The sequence below is a fragment of the Filobasidium floriforme genome (genome assembly GCF_021052385.1).
Source record: "Filobasidium floriforme strain CBS 6241 chromosome Unknown HD553scaffold_16, whole genome shotgun sequence".
Taxonomy (NCBI): Eukaryota; Fungi; Basidiomycota; class Tremellomycetes; order Filobasidiales; family Filobasidiaceae; genus Filobasidium; species Filobasidium floriforme.
In genome coordinates, this window is record NW_025763637.1 from 666,194 (window position 1) to 682,089 (window position 15,896).

A 15,896-nucleotide genomic window follows, 5' to 3' on the forward strand; every position below is an offset into this window, starting at 1 on the left:
GTGCAGGCAGCGTAGAACTGTCTGTATGGGAGTTCGGCGATGACTAGATGATTCGCTGCTGATGCTCAGCCGGAGATCGTCCCGGGTAACCAACCATACGCAAGTCGAAGCTTCCGGCTGACGAACAGGATCCGCGGGTGGGTATAGAACTTAGTATCGTACGTCTCCTACTCTACACTGGTCTTTGTGATCTAATACTCCTTCGCCCCAAATGAACAAGGGCTCGGTGAAGCGAGGCGCGATCCATGGCTACAGGCTACACCTTGCCACTACCGCCTTTCCAGTTTGTCTGAAGGACGAGTAGGCTCAGGTTGAATGATCGTTCTCGCTTTCAGCGTTCAAACGCGCCCGCGAGCGAAATTTCCCCCGACGAAGCGGTAAGACGAGGTCATCTTTGGTCGATTATTGCGACGTCAATTGAGCCGGTGCATGCACTATTCGATAAGTGTATAGAGGTCCGAGGTACTCGCTCGATAGTGAATTATGAGATTGCGAAAATGCTCGTTGTTCCCGTCTAAAGCGCGATTATCGTGTGGGCGTGGTCGGGGACCTGTGTACAAGGGCGGATGTTTACGTTGTTCATCCTCTTTCACTCCCTCCTCCTCCTCGCTAGCCCCCATCCCCCTATCCTCTGGCCCCACCATCGCCTCACTACACTCACTATCGCCAAACCTACTCTCGAAAACATGTTATCACATCCCCACCTGGACATCCCGCGACGTCGACCACCGTACACCTCTTCGAGCTCACAGTCTGCTCGAGCTCATGCCTTGAGAGACCCTCCACCCATACTCTTGCCTTTGCATCGGAGACTCGCTAGGCTAGGCCAGACTTGGACTAGTTTAATATCGGGGTCATTGGGGATTTTAGATATCGGACATCCACCCGAAACACGGATCGGCGCCTGGCAACTATAGTCGAGAGGTCGTATACCGGTAGAGGAAGACGTATTGCAGCAGGTCTGGTTGTGAGTTCAATCGTGAGCGTCTGTGTACGCTATCGCTACTCGGTCGACTGACGTCGCGTCATCCTCGAAACTTTTCCATTCGATTTGTTTTCCTCCCTGCCGTCCATCGCCTCTACGCTCTACTTTCCTCATCACCTGCACACCATATCACCGATCATAGGACCGGCTCATCTACTCGCTCGGAGCCCTGTAACTGGAACCTCATCTGCATTCGCCTTGACACCTGCGCATATACTTCCACCATGCCCCGAATCCTGCGGCATAAAGTCCTACACTTCCCTCTTCCTAACTTACTCCCGGTTCTACCCCCTAGCTTCATCGAGAATGCCAGGGTCAAGCACAAGGACACCCTCACAGCCAATCCGAATGCTAAGGGGAGCTCGAGGTCCAAGAAGATCAAGGGCAACCGGCCGTCCGTCGTCCCCTCCAACAATGGGGTAGACGACGAGGATGTAAAGAAGGAGGATGAAGGCGAGGACGAGCGGGCCAGGAGAGATACGGGGTCGGGTAGTATGGAGGTCGATGAGATCGAAGCGGGGAGCACGGTCGGGAGTACCGGTATGAACAACGGGGCAGGCCACAACGGGGACTCGACCACCGATGTGGATCAGGAGCTCGAAGAGGCACTGAAGGAGATCCCGATCACGGACCTACCTGCGCCGAGTGAAAGAGAGTTGTTGGAATACTTTCGTGGGCAAGAGCAAGGTCGGGCTGTAAACGGCAACGGCGGTTCGGGTCCGAGCTCGAGCAGAGCAGAGGAGGCTTCGACAGGCGTCACGAAAGAGAAGGAGAGGGAAAAGGACAAGGACAGGGAATGGAAAGAGCCGGAAGTGTTTTATATCAAGGAGACTGGGGAGATCTTTTTGGAGTACGAGTAAGTGTCGTTCCACCAGGCATACGAACGAGGATAGTTATGGTCACAGAGACGGGGAATATCTGCTGATGCTGAATGGACCTTGACGTTTTGACGTTGCCAGTAAATACGTCGATCGGATGTTATTCTACAAGCGAAAGAGTGGGTACTGTGACGAGACCTTCGATTGCTAGATAATCTTGGCTAACGGCATCTTGTAAACTGCTTAATCGGTAGTTTTCAACTCGGAGAGTAAGTTCTCTACCCCCTCATCTCATCTCGTCTTTGCGGATCCGAACTCTGGACGCTCCGCCCGAGTTGATTGCTGATATTCTCCTCTCTCCCTCTCAGACAACGTGCACAGTAGCTCTGACACCGTCACATCGTTCTTCGGAGCGCTCGAGGGTGAAAAGACCAACAGCGTGGCCGCTCAGGGAGGTCTCCCTCCGGTCTTGAAGAAGGCTTGTTTACATTTCGCTCAGTTCTGTGAGTGTGGACTGCCGACACATGATGAGGAAAGATAGCGGAATAGAGAAGCTGAGTTTGGCTATATCGGTAGCGTTGGATGGACGGCTGGAAGGGCTGATGGATAAGACGTTTGCGAGGTTGAACAACCGGTATTTCCCGCAAGAGAGTGAGTGCAAGTCTAGGTAGGAATTGGCCTGAAGGTCAGCCATTAGCTAACCACAACCAAGTCGGTCTCTTGCAGAGGTGTTCGTTCAATTAGGCAAAGATCAGTATATCGCCAACATCGCCGAAGTCATCGGTCCTTCTTCCGCCCCGAGCTCGAGCAAGAACGGGAAAAAGGCCGCCAGACGAGAACCTCATGCGCTCGCCCTCGACTCTCGGGTCTCCCAGGAAGAGGCGGACAAGGCGGACGACCCGATGGCGTATCACTACAAGGTGCAGCTGATCTCCTCGAAGGATTTCGAGCGGAATAAGCAAAGGTCGATCGGTGAGGACACATCGGCTCTGTGGGGCGATCGGGTCGTAGAGGTGGCAGCGGATCTGATATCGTAAGCGACCGAAAAGCGATACGAGGTGGCTCGACAGGTGGATCGACCGCTGATATTTCCTGATGAATCCGGTCCAGACGAGACAAGAACGAGTATTCGAAGCTGGCCATCAAACGATTACTACGAGATTCGCTCGGTCGGGACTCCATGTTGTGCTCTCCTTGGCTTGTACATGAGCCTCTCGCAAGAAGGTATGGGATCTCGACCGAGGTTCCGGATGATATACAAAAGGTCTCGGAGGCGGAACGCAAGGTGCAGATCGAGAAACGACGAAGAACGAGCGTGAAGGAGCCCCCGGTACCCGATGTCGTGCCAGAAGGTCCGCCCTCAAAGAAGCAAAAAGTCGAGGGAGGTGCTACGACTGGTCAGTAGGCGATGAATACAGCCCAGGTGCGCCATGTCACTGACTCGTATCGATCGGGATTTGTAGTTAAGAAACGAAAGACGGCTGCGCAAAAGGCAGAAGAGGCTGCACGAAAGGCTGAAGAGGAGCGGATCAAGAAAGAGCAGGAAGAAGAGGCTGCACGGATAGAAGCGGAAAAGAAAAAGAAGAAGCCGACAAAATATCCTGCAGAAGGTGGGTCGACCTGGGAGTTCTTAGTGGTTCGGGCTTTAACTGATGTGTATCGACCGACAACCCCCAGACTTTCTGATTGAGTATACGCCACGGGACAAGAGTTCGGGGAAGCCTCAAGTGCGGCCAAGCTTTAGCACCGAAATACCTTTCCCCATGCATTTCGAGACCTTTATTACGACTTGGAACTTCTTGAACGCCCTATCGTGAGCATCATACACGTCGAGGCGCATTATTACTCGAGCTGAAAAACGTTGACATGTCCTACAGGAAACCTCTGAAGTTGGCTCCATTTACGATCGACGAATACGAAAACGCGCTTTATCACTCAAACCCGGCTCAGCCATGCGTCTTGCTACAAGAGATCCACCAGACGCTGCTGAGTCTGATCAGAGCGGATGCTTCGACCAACCAGGACTTGGTCTTGCCGCTCAAAGCCGCCGTCCCACCTAGTCTCGCGAGTGACGGAGACTCGAGTAACGAATCGAGTGACGATGATGATGATGAAGACGAGGACAAGCAGGAAAAGATCAAGCTGGTGACCACTCAGGCTGGAGTGCTGGCAGCAGAGTTTGGTGCCCAGGAGACCAATGGAAAGATCGGCAGACGGGATTCTTGGGAAGGGATGTTGGCAGGCTGTCTGTGGCAGGTTAGTGCTCGGGGTCGCTCCATGCGGTGTACAAATACGGTAGCTGACGGATAGTCATGGGTAGCGAGGCACTACTCACTCCGTTCCTAACCTGATACACTACCTCTTGGGTCTCCTTCTGGAAGCGGAGAACGTGCCGACCGGTCGCCCTACATGGTCGGCAGCTTCGACAAGACCAAAGCTTGCAAAAAACTTGTCTGCCCGATATGCCGCCTTGCATTCGATCTTCAAGCTCGAAATCGTCGCTTTCCTATGTGAGCTGGTCATGCAAACTGGAACGATCCGGGACTACTATGATCAAGCGGCGCTGGCGCTCTCAAAGTGCAGGAACGACCAGAATGCGAACAAGCGAGATTTGGCCAAGATGTAAGTCGGGAAAGCTATCCTTCTTGACTCCTTGCTAACGTTTCGACCCCTTTTCGCAGCCGGGGAGAAAAGCCTGAAGGCGATCCTGAAGCGAACGGCGAGACGAATGGGCAAGTAGAGGATACACCGTCCGTAATAGCCAAAGAATCCGAGGATAGCAGCCTTTCAGAAGCCGAGTCGAGCTCTGCCGGTATCTCTCGTCAAGAGAAGGTCAAAGCCGCTCGTCAGCGAAAAGAGATGGAAGCCAAGCAAGCCCAGATGGAGTTGCAAGAAGCGACCAAAAAGAAAAAGGCCGACGACAAAGCTAGGCGACTCGAGAAGGAAGAGGAGGCACGGCTCGTCGCTAGATCTGCCGAATTGGCACGGGAGTTCCGAAGACAGTACAACAGTATGCGAACGTATCCTCTCGGACAGGATCGATTCTTGCATACGGTCTGGTGGCTCGATGGTTGTGGTACGGCAGACCTGGTCGGTCCGGATGGCGGGGCAGTGTATGGCACGGGCAGGCTCTATATCCAAGCTCCAAACGAGGCAGACATCAAGCGAGTGACGGAAGAGGAGGATCTGGACGAGGAAGAGATGGCGGCCAAGCGGACAGCAGAGGAACCCGAAGGGGAGCGGCTCGAATTGGGAGAATGGGCAGCCATTGACAATCCTGAGCAGGTGAGGCCTACTCGCATCGATCCGTCATCCTGACCCTGCTGACCTGTGCCGTACTGTATCGTCAGCTCGAAAATTACATGAACTGGTTGAGCGAAAAGGGCAAACGAGAGATCAAGCTACTCAAGACACTCGGTCAGCTCAGGCCGCTCATCGAAGCAGGAATGCGCAAACGAGGAGAGCTCTTTGCACCCGAACCCGAGGTGGAGGAGCAAGGTCTGACCGCACGACGACAGAAACGAAACAGCAACAAGAATCCTTATCGAAGCGGAGAATCTTACCTGGGTTACAAGGTGAGTGTTCCGACGCCTCAGTCATGTTCCCACGTTCGCAACTGATGGCGGCTTTTTTGTTCCGTAGAACACATACCGATAAGGACGATCTGCCTGCTCAACAGGATTGAGCACGATGCCCATTGTAAATGTCTTACGTACATGCCATCCTTACCACGCATTGAGGAATCAACAAGCGCAACCTCTGCTGAAGGACTTGAACAAATGTCGTAAGGTGAAGGTGTTGTAAAGTGACTTGTAGCCGGTGATCGTGATCGAGGAGTTGGTTGGTAATTCGGCGGCAAGCTCTTATGTTCCAAGGAGACCTGTAAAGCCGCCTCTTCTCATGCTGATGCTGCAGTGGTTGCGGTATATCTTGCTGCGGTATAACCTGATCACGAGGATCCCATACCAGCCAAGCATGGTCAAAACGGATTCGTTTGCTTGAGTCTGCTGAGGGGTTTCCTTGCGCCTTATGTTTGGACATGACGCGTATGTATATATGTATTGTCAACCTGATGTCGAGGTTCGAGAGGTGAGAAGCCAGCCAATCTCCAAAAGCCGCATTGATTTCAAAGCTCGACCTGTGCCGAAGGAAGATCCTCCAGATCTGGTTGCCGTCGACGTAATGGCGTACGGTATGATTGCCAATGCTCACAGAGTCCTGCCAGGTCGTCTTGATGCGAGCGATCACATGGCCCTCGTTGTTCTCTTCGAGCAACCAGGCAATGGCTGCCTGATAGAGCCGACCGTCTGGCACATCGACCCCGATTCCGATCGGCATGGGAACCCAATCCACCAAGATGCGCGGGCCCTCGTTGTTCCCCTCCATGTCTGTATCCTCCTCTTCGGTGCCAACAAATATTGATCGGAGCTACAAGAGAAGATTGAAGAAGCAAGACGGTTTGGAGAAGCAAGGACAAGAAAGACCAGTTCAGATCGTTGACCCAAATCATTGGCTATGCATCCGGTGCAGTGGACCCAGCCCCTAGGCCCCTAATCGATGGAAGGATAGAAGGCTTGCGTGGCTAGAAGCCGAAGATCATCCATCACCCTGGCCCTGAAGTGAATAAATACAGTCCAACCCCTCCTTTGGAACAGGATCCGATCCGGACATAGGCTAGACGCCGTACGGTAGGTAAGCCGGAGCGACATCGTTTCCTGCCATCGACTCATAGCTCTTTACAACATTCACATGTACACATTAGAAGCGAAGAAATAACCTAATATCGTTGGGGTAACCGTCCAGTCCTCCCCCTCTCATCATCCACGACCTCCTCCTCTGCGACCAGATCTTCCTCGAGGTCGTTCAGCCCAAACGTAGAGGCGAATCCTCTACGGCCCTCTTCTGCTTCCATCTCCACCTGATCCTCCGACTCTAACTTGGTCTTCTCCTCGGGTGTTTGGACGAAGGTTTTGGTACCGTGTATCCAATAATGTGGATATCTTCTTCGGCCGACGTTCTGCACAAGATAGACCAGGAGGTAAAATGAATGAGCCGTTGAACAGAAAAGCACTTCGAGAGGGATGGGACGAAACTCACATTGATGATGAGAGCCCAGCCGATCATAATCAAGGATGTTATGGCCACGATGTAGATGTATCGCCAGGATAACAAGACCACCGAAGGTTGGATAGAAGCTATCAACGCCGTAGCTCCCCCTCTATAACGGGTCTGGTTCAGCGCTGGCGGTAGGACTATACATGTCGATATTCCGACTCACGGTGGATGGGTGGTCCCCGTCACTTGCATAGCCAAGAATGCCAACCCGAACGAGATGGCCGCAGAGACCCATACTGGACGGCCCAGTTCCCCTGCCTGGGTCGTATCTTCGAGCCGGTAAGCTGAAGACAGCCGGAACAATTTGGTCACGCAGACACCGACGATGGCGCTGATGACCTGTCCCCCAAAGACGTGCCGAGGTTGAGCTAGAGGCGATTCGATAGTCCCAAAGCACAGGACGGCTCCGGCACCGAATGATGCGATGATCAGCGGTGTGCCGGAGTCCACAAAGATGGTCGTCGACATGACGATCTCGATGAGCAAGATAGCTATAATCCCGCCGATGGTCGAGAGAAGCCAGACTTCGTACTTGAGGGGTATATGCTTGAGCCACGAGAAAGGAGGGAAAGGGAGAGGCTCATAAGGCGGCTTCAGGGAAGGGTTGCGGTACCCTGTAAACCTTTGCAAAAAGCCAGGTAACCGAGTCCGAACATCTCTACGAAAGGCCAGCTTGTTGCCAGCGGTCTTTTCATCCCCTTGAGTTCTCGCTGGTGAAGGGGAAGCTACGGACGAGCGTCGGAACTGGGACCGAGAGAGCAGTCTCGTCTGAGATGTCGCTCTATTCGTGCTGTCATCCCGAACTGTCGACGATGACCTTCGCTGAAAGCGATCCCGTGACGTCGAGTCGGAACGCTCCGAGAATGATAACTTAGATTGGCGTTGTTGCACCGCCAATGGAGGCGTTGCCACAGCCGACGGGGACATGGATGCCTAGTCTATCATTGACGCCGACGTTCGAAGTTGAATATCGATTTGAGCTATAATATCGTCAAGCTCTTGAAGAGGAAGCTGGATATTCAGGTGTATTCGTAACGAGCGAACGGGATGACGCCTTGACGCCTTGTATCGAGGTCGGCGACTGACGGCCGAGACGTCCGTTCCGGTTCCTAGATCATTGATTAGCACAGGTTGACCCTCGCCGGGGGGCAAAAAGTTCAAGCTCTCTGCCTGGGAATCGAACCCAGCGCGGGCGCGAGTTGTTAGTGTTGATAGTTGGATATCATGACAAGCGCCAATGTTACCAATACACCAGCAAAGATGCCATGTTTCAAGAATTTGATGATAAAATATGATTGAAAAAACGGATCAACTTTCACAAAAGTCCCACATCATTTTCCCAGCGCTTTATTTAGACCCGCACAGGTGCTTCAAACCCCAATACAACACTACTTCACTAGTCCGCTGTGCCTATCAGCCGTCATCGGTCATACGGGTACGCTTGTAAGATCTAAGTTCCAAAGTCATGAAAATCCAGCATTTTGCTATACATCCCCGGTGACGTCATCCATAACGCCCGGCCAATCCTTATTTATAGATAACGCCCAGTGACCGAGGGTCTAGGGTCTCTTATCTTTCAGTTCCACAACTACCAAGGACTGTCGACTTCAGTTTTCAAGACCCACATCGCTCTATAGCATCTCTAGATCTACAATCCTATAACTCTATAGCTACACCTGGATCCACCCCTAAGCCTGCAAACTACCAGACGATCCCCTTCAACATGTCCGTACAACAAGGAATCAGCGTGAGTCTGCCCTCCCCGACGATACATGGAAATAAATCTGTCCGAACTGACTGTCCGAACATATCATAGCCCCAAATGGGAGCCCCTCAAGGAACCTGCATGTCCGTAACCCCGACCGGAGCTTCTCCAGGTCTGGACGGAGGTGCCAACGGGGAGATCGTCCAGAAGGACAACGTCATCGGATCGGACTCGACCTTGGAGACTACCAAGCTCGAGCCGCTCAAGCCTGAGACGGGCGCTGCTGCCGGAAGCTCGACTACGACCACGGACAAGCAGGTTAGCGAGGTCTTGGATGGATTGGCCGATTCTCAACCTGTCAAGACGGCCGGTGATCTCATCAACCAGGCAGCCGGTGGGTACTTTCAAGGCCGCTTGATCCAGGCAGTTCAATACAGCTTACGCTACGTGCTGATGTGGTTTCATTGAACCTCACAGGACTCGCGAACCAAGCTTACGAAGCTGTAGTCGGCAAGAAATAGATACTCGACCTCTGCCGAACTCTCAGACCCCTTCTAAAACATGTATCCAAGACCGCCTAGACCTTCTCTGTTCTGCCTCGTAAATGCAATGTGGTCATGATCTACATTCCAAGTCGATGCGTCATGATACTTGGCATACATCGCCTGTCCTGGTATCCTCCTCGCCTGAGCCTGATGTCTACATGCCCATCCCCTGGAACCCTCCGCTGTACGCCATCGGTCGGATATCCGGGTGAGGTACGGCGTCGAATTGGTGATATGACAATTGCCCGTCGTCCTGCATCCGCACGTAGGCGGCCTGTTGACAGGGAAAGGCGAGCCAAGGTCAGCACGTGAAGGCCATGCAAGAAATTGCGAAAACTCGCCTTGTTGCCGGTAGAATCGCAATAATTGGGACAAGAGAACGTCGTGATACAGAGTCCGTCTGTATAGAGCGTTCCGTCAACACCAGCTTCTTCTCCAAGTAACGGTTCCTAGCCACCGCCTGCTCACCGTGCTCGATCGCATACCCGTTCTGCCTGACCTCGTGACTTCGAATGACAGCCGTCACCTGATTCGCCTCGCACCACCTCTTGGTCACATCCGGTCCGAACCCAACCCCGACCCCACGTTTACTAGGCCCTCGTCCAGGTGCGTCCTGAGGATCCGTCCATAGGAGCTCGCACATGAGTCCCTCTTGCCCGGGTTGTTTCCCGTACCTGTCAATCTTCTTCACGTCGTCCAGCGTGACGCCGTCCTTGGAGAATAGACCTCCGTGGACGATAAAGTATCGTTTCTTGCCGTCCGGGGAGAGGATGGCGGGTTGAGATCCTTCGGATTTGGTCGACGAGGGAGGTTGCGAGGCCGACAATAGCGTGGCCATCGGGACTGTTTGCGTCGCATTGAGGGTAAGGATGGTTGTGGGAACCGCTCGTCAGCATCTTCTGCCCGGTGACAATTCACTCCGATTCGTCCAGTCCGACTCACGTGCGGTAAACACGTCGGCGAACAGCTTATAAGTCAACTCTCCATGCTTGGCCTTGCACTCGCCCTACAAAGTCCCCCAAACGTGAAAATGAACATCAGCCAACCGCTTTTCCTTCCACCCGTCAACCCCCACTCGCACACGCGGTAAACAAGAGAACCCACCTCGAACCCGTAAACCTTGTTCATATCACTCGTCTCGTGGTTCCCCCTGTTCAAAAAGATCCTCTTCGGGTACAACCACTTGTACGCAAACAACGTCAGGGCGACCTCGACGGACCAAGAACCTCGGTCGACAAAGTCTCCGTTGAAGACGATGGCGTGGTCTTCGGCCGGAGGGGTGAGGATGGATAAGAGGTTGCAGAGGTCGTAGAATTGCTGCAAAACGTCGGGGCCAGGTGTGGTTAGCAGATGACAACGCGATCGAGGTGTGGTCTGACGGCTGGCAGCTCATGCGAGTAAGGGTGGATGACTCACCCCATGCGTGTCCCCGACGATATCGCACTTGACCCCCTTATCGAGGGTTACCTCTACCAGACTCTCTTCCCTATCCAACGCCTCCTTGCAACCGAGGATGATCTCCCATACGATCCTCTTTGGCAACTTGCCCCCGTCTTTGAACGCCTCGATCATCCCCTCCACAAACGCCTTCGTCGGCGTGTACCTCTTCCTCTCCTCGTCGTACTCCGGTAAGGGTCCTTTCCACGACCCGGTGTCCAACGGACAAGCTCCGTCCTGGATCATCGAGGTTACTTTTTTCGAGGTGGATTCTGTTTCACCGACGTTGATGGCCTTTTCAAACTCTATACGTCGGATGAGCTTGACGGTGGTCTCCAGTTGATCCCTAGCGGGCTTGTTCCGAGGGTCTAACCGCAGGACGGCTTTGAAGTCGGGGACGGCGAGGCTAGGGCGGAGGATGGCGAGTTGAGAAAGAGCTCTTCGGTAGTGCGCCTTGACGTTCTTTTCGTCCAGCTCGATCGCCTTGGCTGCGAGTCATACATCACCAAGGTCACAATCAGCCCCCTATAGCAGCTTTTACTTCCTCGCATGGCCATCTCGATCCCGATCGCCCCCTTTCTTATTCTACTCACTGCAATCAGCAACAGCGCCCCCGTACTCTTCCAACTTCATCCTCGCCGCGGCCCTATTACTCCAGAAGACCGGTTCGTTGGGGTTCAAAGCGATGGCCTGGGTAAAGAGCTTGATGGCGAGGTGGTAGTCTTGTTGGGCTGTAAAAGTGGAGATGGAGATAGGAATGGGGTTGTAGGTGGGGTTGTGGTTGTAGTAAAAGTAAAAGATCGGAGCGGAAACATTAGCATAAGAGCTTGTTCAAAGCACCGGGATGGAATGGCTTGAAGTGACATCAAGACCTACCAGCAAAAGCCTGGTTGGCCTCGTTCTTCAGTTTGAGCGCCTCGGCCTTGTCCTCCTCGGTGACTTGCTTGTCGAGGATGAAATCGTCATCCGGGTCCGGGTGCACTATTTCGTTTCATATTGTGATATGGTAGAACATCGTTTGAGTAATTTAGCTTGGAGTCGGGATTTGTGGAGATTATGATGATGATATGGTGGTGCTTTGAGGGTTGAATAGCTTTCGAGGTCGGACGACCACACCCATCTCCACACTAATTTCAAGGTCGTCCCTCCGAAAGCGAAAGATCGCCTTTTTCGCCTCTCCCAACCGTTTCAAAGGAATCGAAACACTCGAACAAACCCTCCTTCACTCACAGCTCAGCTTGCCCATAGCGGGACTGGGGAAGGGGGTGATATCATCCTGATCCCCGTTCATGTTCACAGGCGGTGATTCGACGCCTGTGGAGAATACGTTGCCGAGTTGAGCTCGGATTTCGGCTGTTGTCGCCATGGTGAACAGATGGGGAAGCTTGAGTCCGGGAGGCTAGGATAGGGGTCCAGGATAGAGCCTTGCTTGTGAATGGATGAGATCTGCCTTGCACCCTTTGCCTCTTTGCCTATATGAAGTCGCAAAAACATAACATCCAAGGATGATCAGCAGCGAGGGTGATTTGACTTGAAAATGAATAATCATCTGGTCTTTATGCGCTATTGACCTCTTTCTTCGGGAGTAATCACTCGTCGCATTACATCATAAGGAAATCACATTCTCTTCTCTCTCTCGTCACCATCGACTAACTAGTTGACAAACAACGACTTGACCAACGATATAGTCATCGCCATCCAATCAATATCACTTCACATAGTACGATATCACCCTAACACTGGAATAGCCGACGACATGGCAGCCCTCCTCGCCAAGAAAGCAGGCCGAGTAAGCTCTTGCCCATCGTCGTCGACCTCCTTTCACCTTGGATCACATTTCGCTGACTTTTTTCCTCTTTCTCTCTTGATACCACTTTTCTGCTCGATCAGAGCGTCCTCGCTAAACAGTAAGTTTCTACAAATCATCACTCTCTGTAGCGAGGTCATGCAAGCTGATATTGTGATGCCTCGGGGTGAATCTGAACGTAAACACAGCTTGGCTTCGATCGAACCTTCAGACCCGTTGTACGAAGACGTCGATGTGGGCGGGAAGAAGAAACGAGTCCGAGTGAGTGTGGGAATACGACTCCACCTACTACCCCACTCTCCTCTATCCCTATCACCGAGCCCGAACCTTTCTTTGCCGGCTCGATATGGCAGATGTTTTGTTTTCGTACTGACATAATGCAACCACCCTCCATCTTTCATCTACGCTTTCGTCCCCGCAGAGGACACTCCCCGAAGGTCTATCCAAACGAGACAGGAAGGTCCTACAGAAGATCAAGTCTAGGGCGCATTATTTGGATAAAGGGATGAACCTCTGTGGGTTGAGGGTCGGGTGGACTTTTTGGATCGTGAGTGAAGCGTCCCTTCAAAAACCATCAATATATAATATGGGCCTCAAAGCTGACGTGTGCTCACAACGTCGACTTGATCCAACCCCGATCTATAAAAAAAAAAACTATGTATTTTATAGGGAATCATCCCCGGCGCCGGAGACGTCGTCAACGCGATCCTCAATTACCTCCTCGTCATCCGTCTGGCCAAACGGGCCGAGATCCCGGGCTGGCTCTTGCACCAGATGTTGCTCAACAACGCCGTCTCCGCAGGGGTCGGGGTCGTTCCTTTGGTAGGGGATCTGGTTGTGGCTGTTTACAAGGCGAACAGTAGGAATGCGCATTTGTGGGTCGTTTGCGACGGTTTATGACGAGTTGAGGTTGCTGATCTTTTCCATCTGGAATATTCTATTCGCTGTTATACCTTCCTGTATCTCCACCGGCCCTACCGCAGGCTGGAAGAATACCTAGCCGTCCGCGGACAAGAATACCTCGCCTCCCAAGGAGCGACCCTCCCCACAAACTCGGTCGCCGGCGTCCAACCGGGGATCACGCAAGGAGAACCCAACCTCCAATCCGAGTACAAACCCGGTGCGGGGATGGTCGCCGGGGAGACTATCCCTCTGCCAGGGCAACAGCCAGCGAGAGGAGGGGCGGGGAGGGGGTGGTTTGGCGGGTTCGGAGGTGGTGGGGCAGGAAGCGCTCAGCAGCAACAACAACAACCGGTCCAGGCGCCGGTCCAGGCTCATGGTGCGGGAGCGGGTGCGGGGTACGGAGCGACGAGCGGACAGGTTAGGAGGGCTTGATCCTCCTCCTCTTCTCGGCTAGGCAAGGGCGGTCGATAGGATGCGGATCCGCGGACGCACATACACACATACACGCTTTTCGTGCTGTGCGTTTCCAAACGGTTCTACATCCGCCGCTCTTGTCGCTTTCGTCCCTAGTTCTTAGTTCTAGTTTTGTAGCTTGATTGCTCGCGTTTTTTTTCCGTTTGCAATGTGTATTTGTCCTGTCATGTTATAATCAGATCGAAATGATACCCTTCTTATATTGTCCTGTTTTCCGGACATTGGACAAGTCGAGAGCATGGGATTTTGCTTTCGGCCTGCTGTTGACTCGATCTTCATCTTCAGCGCACGAAGCGGCACATGGGTTGACGAGACCGGTGTCGAAGAGAGAAATAATGGTGGACGTTCAGTAGCATCAGACATCGCCTTGTTGAGTTGATGGAGAGCGTCTTGAGCGAGTGACCTGGTCGTTTTGCAGCATCCGGTTCGGCATCTCATCTATATCCTGATAGCAACGCATTATAAAAACCTTTCACTTGCCAGCCCTTCCTGTACACCCTCAACGAACTCTATACCCGACCCAATTCTACACAGCTCCGACCTTCGGCTTATCCCTGACTCCCATCCAACCTGCAGCTCCTAAGAACCTCAATCCCGCACAGATCCCCAACGTCCCCGCGGGGCCTATCGAATCGATCAGAGCTCGACTGACGAACGCCCCGACAAAGACGGCTGCGATGGAGAGCAGGCGGTGGTCCCGAGAGGGGACTAGGCGGAGGGCGAAGAGGAAGGGGTCGTTGATTGTTGTTACCCAGACGGTAGTCAGGACGACGGCGGTTCCGAATGGTCTGCGTGAGCGAGATATTGTCGAATCAGTTAGATCCAGACAAGTATTCTAAGGTCCAGGCCCTGAACATACGTATTCAAACGCTGTTTTGTAGATGAGATTAGCAAGACAACCCCTATTCCTGAATTTCACATACAGGCCGAACTCACAACTCCGATGATCCCTTGTAAGCCAAGAGAAGCCGACATGAACCCCAATGCAGCGAAACTCGTCGGATTCGTCCAACTAGGATCTTCTCGGTCCCTGTTCCGCCGTTTACAACAAGTTCCCTTTTCAGCATTCAGACTCAAACGAAGGTCCCCTCGAACTCGTACTTACCCAGCAATCCCAGACTGCCCGCTGTAATGCGCTGCGATCGCCGCAGCCATGACTGACAAGGCCTGTGCTACCGTAGCGCTTATCAACCATATCCTTCGGTGCGGTCCGATCTTGTCTCCGAACCTTCCCAAGCTGGTACCCAAGAGGAAGGAGAGGAGACTACAGAGGGCTTGTTTGTCCGGCATGAGGAAGCCTGAGGTTCGGTGAGAGCCAAAGAGACGGGCTACGGCTATGCCTAGTTGGGCGACTCCGCCGCTGTATGAAGGGTATATAGGTTCGACGTTAGCGAACAGGTAGATAGGGGTAGTTTTGAGTCAGGGGTCGCTCACGTTTGGAAACCGCACCAGATGTAACATGCCTTTGACACGAAAGCGAGTTCAACGATCAGCCATGCTCTTGTGGTGTAGTCGTTGCTTGATCCACTTACCGAGAACGAGACGGCCGAAGTGAGCCCTGTGAGGAAACACGCCCAGACCATCGAGGTCGTCGTGCGTTTCGTATCGACCTCTGCCCATAATTTGTCCCTCCAGGTCGCCCTGTTCCGGTGGTCATTCTGAGTAGGAAGCCAATTTTCGGGCGGGTCGAGCTCCCGAGTCGGTGGTTTGCTCAGCGAGTTCGACATTCCTCTCGCAGCGGTTGCACAATATGGTTTGTCTGAGCGGAACAATCGTTGAGCGTGGTTTGCTGTCTATGCGTCGAGTCTTTTTAACCGGGAGATACTTTCGATCCCATTCTACGAGACATGATCCAAAGCCAGGTCTTGTTTGCTTGTGCGATATATCAAATATGGCATGGCAAGACGCAATCGAATAATGAAATTATACAGGGGTTCGCAGCGATGGAGAGAGAGAGATTGTCATCCGGCGCAGTCCGACACGAAATCACGCGATCGCGGGGTCTCCAATCAACGACAAGTCCCGCAGATAGGTGGTCGCATCCTTAGGAGCTAGAAGTGCCTCTTTGCATTCCTCCTTCGCTTCTTCATCGAGGTCGGGCTCTGAG

General features: G+C 53.0%; 5 protein-coding genes and 1 non-coding gene across 6 annotated transcripts; 2 read left to right on the forward strand and 4 right to left on the reverse strand.

Moving 5' to 3' along the window:
• Positions 1-881: 881 nt before the first annotated feature.
• On the forward strand, positions 882-5,467 carry HD553DRAFT_71862 (uncharacterized protein). The gene is made up of 14 exons (XM_046184443.1): positions 882-967; positions 1,128-1,841; positions 1,945-1,982; positions 2,058-2,072; positions 2,172-2,306; positions 2,380-2,454; positions 2,530-2,836; positions 2,914-3,200; positions 3,267-3,413; positions 3,481-3,616; positions 3,681-4,059; positions 4,124-4,425; positions 4,485-5,088; positions 5,154-5,467. The coding sequence occupies exons 2-14, from the start codon at positions 1,210-1,212 to the stop codon at positions 5,421-5,423; spliced, it is 3,327 nt and encodes a 1,108-aa protein (XP_046035263.1). The 5' UTR covers positions 882-967; positions 1,128-1,209; the 3' UTR covers positions 5,424-5,467.
• A 1,221-nt stretch (positions 5,468-6,688) lies between these two features.
• On the reverse strand, positions 6,689-7,578 carry HD553DRAFT_260513 (HPP family-domain-containing protein; the record flags this gene model as incomplete). Its single annotated transcript, XM_046177406.1, has 3 exons — positions 6,689-6,820; positions 6,901-7,021; positions 7,082-7,578. Coding segments are annotated over 3 exons (750 nt in total), but the record flags the coding sequence as incomplete, so codon positions are not given.
• Positions 7,579-8,080: 502 nt separating this feature from the next.
• Positions 8,081-8,179, reverse strand: HD553DRAFT_t76. Its single transcript has one exon. It is a non-coding gene; the product is annotated as a tRNA-Asp (tRNA).
• A 930-nt stretch (positions 8,180-9,109) lies between these two features.
• Positions 9,110-12,056, reverse strand: HD553DRAFT_314698 (phosphoprotein phosphatase). Its single transcript, XM_046180383.1, has 9 exons — positions 11,836-12,056; positions 11,482-11,586; positions 11,199-11,336; positions 10,585-11,093; positions 10,273-10,485; positions 10,111-10,174; positions 9,637-10,011; positions 9,510-9,568; positions 9,110-9,442 (listed from the first exon to the last, which is right to left on the reverse strand). Exons 1-9 carry the CDS (start codon positions 11,969-11,971, stop codon positions 9,323-9,325), a joined length of 1,719 nt encoding a protein of 572 aa, XP_046035265.1. The 5' UTR covers positions 11,972-12,056; the 3' UTR covers positions 9,110-9,322.
• Positions 12,057-12,263: 207 nt separating this feature from the next.
• HD553DRAFT_71956 (uncharacterized protein) lies at positions 12,264-13,821 on the forward strand. Its single transcript, XM_046184444.1, has 6 exons — positions 12,264-12,394; positions 12,496-12,512; positions 12,601-12,673; positions 12,834-12,959; positions 13,082-13,287; positions 13,396-13,821. Exons 1-6 carry the CDS (start codon positions 12,362-12,364, stop codon positions 13,745-13,747), a joined length of 807 nt encoding a protein of 268 aa, XP_046035266.1. The 5' UTR covers positions 12,264-12,361; the 3' UTR covers positions 13,748-13,821.
• A 494-nt stretch (positions 13,822-14,315) lies between these two features.
• HD553DRAFT_343756 (uncharacterized protein) lies at positions 14,316-15,516 on the reverse strand (the record flags this gene model as incomplete). The annotated part of the gene is made up of 6 exons (XM_046182905.1): positions 14,316-14,577; positions 14,649-14,659; positions 14,726-14,819; positions 14,895-15,149; positions 15,224-15,252; positions 15,322-15,516. 6 exons carry the CDS (start codon positions 15,514-15,516, stop codon positions 14,316-14,318), a joined length of 846 nt encoding a protein of 281 aa, XP_046035267.1.
• Positions 15,517-15,896: the final 380 nt, after the last annotated feature.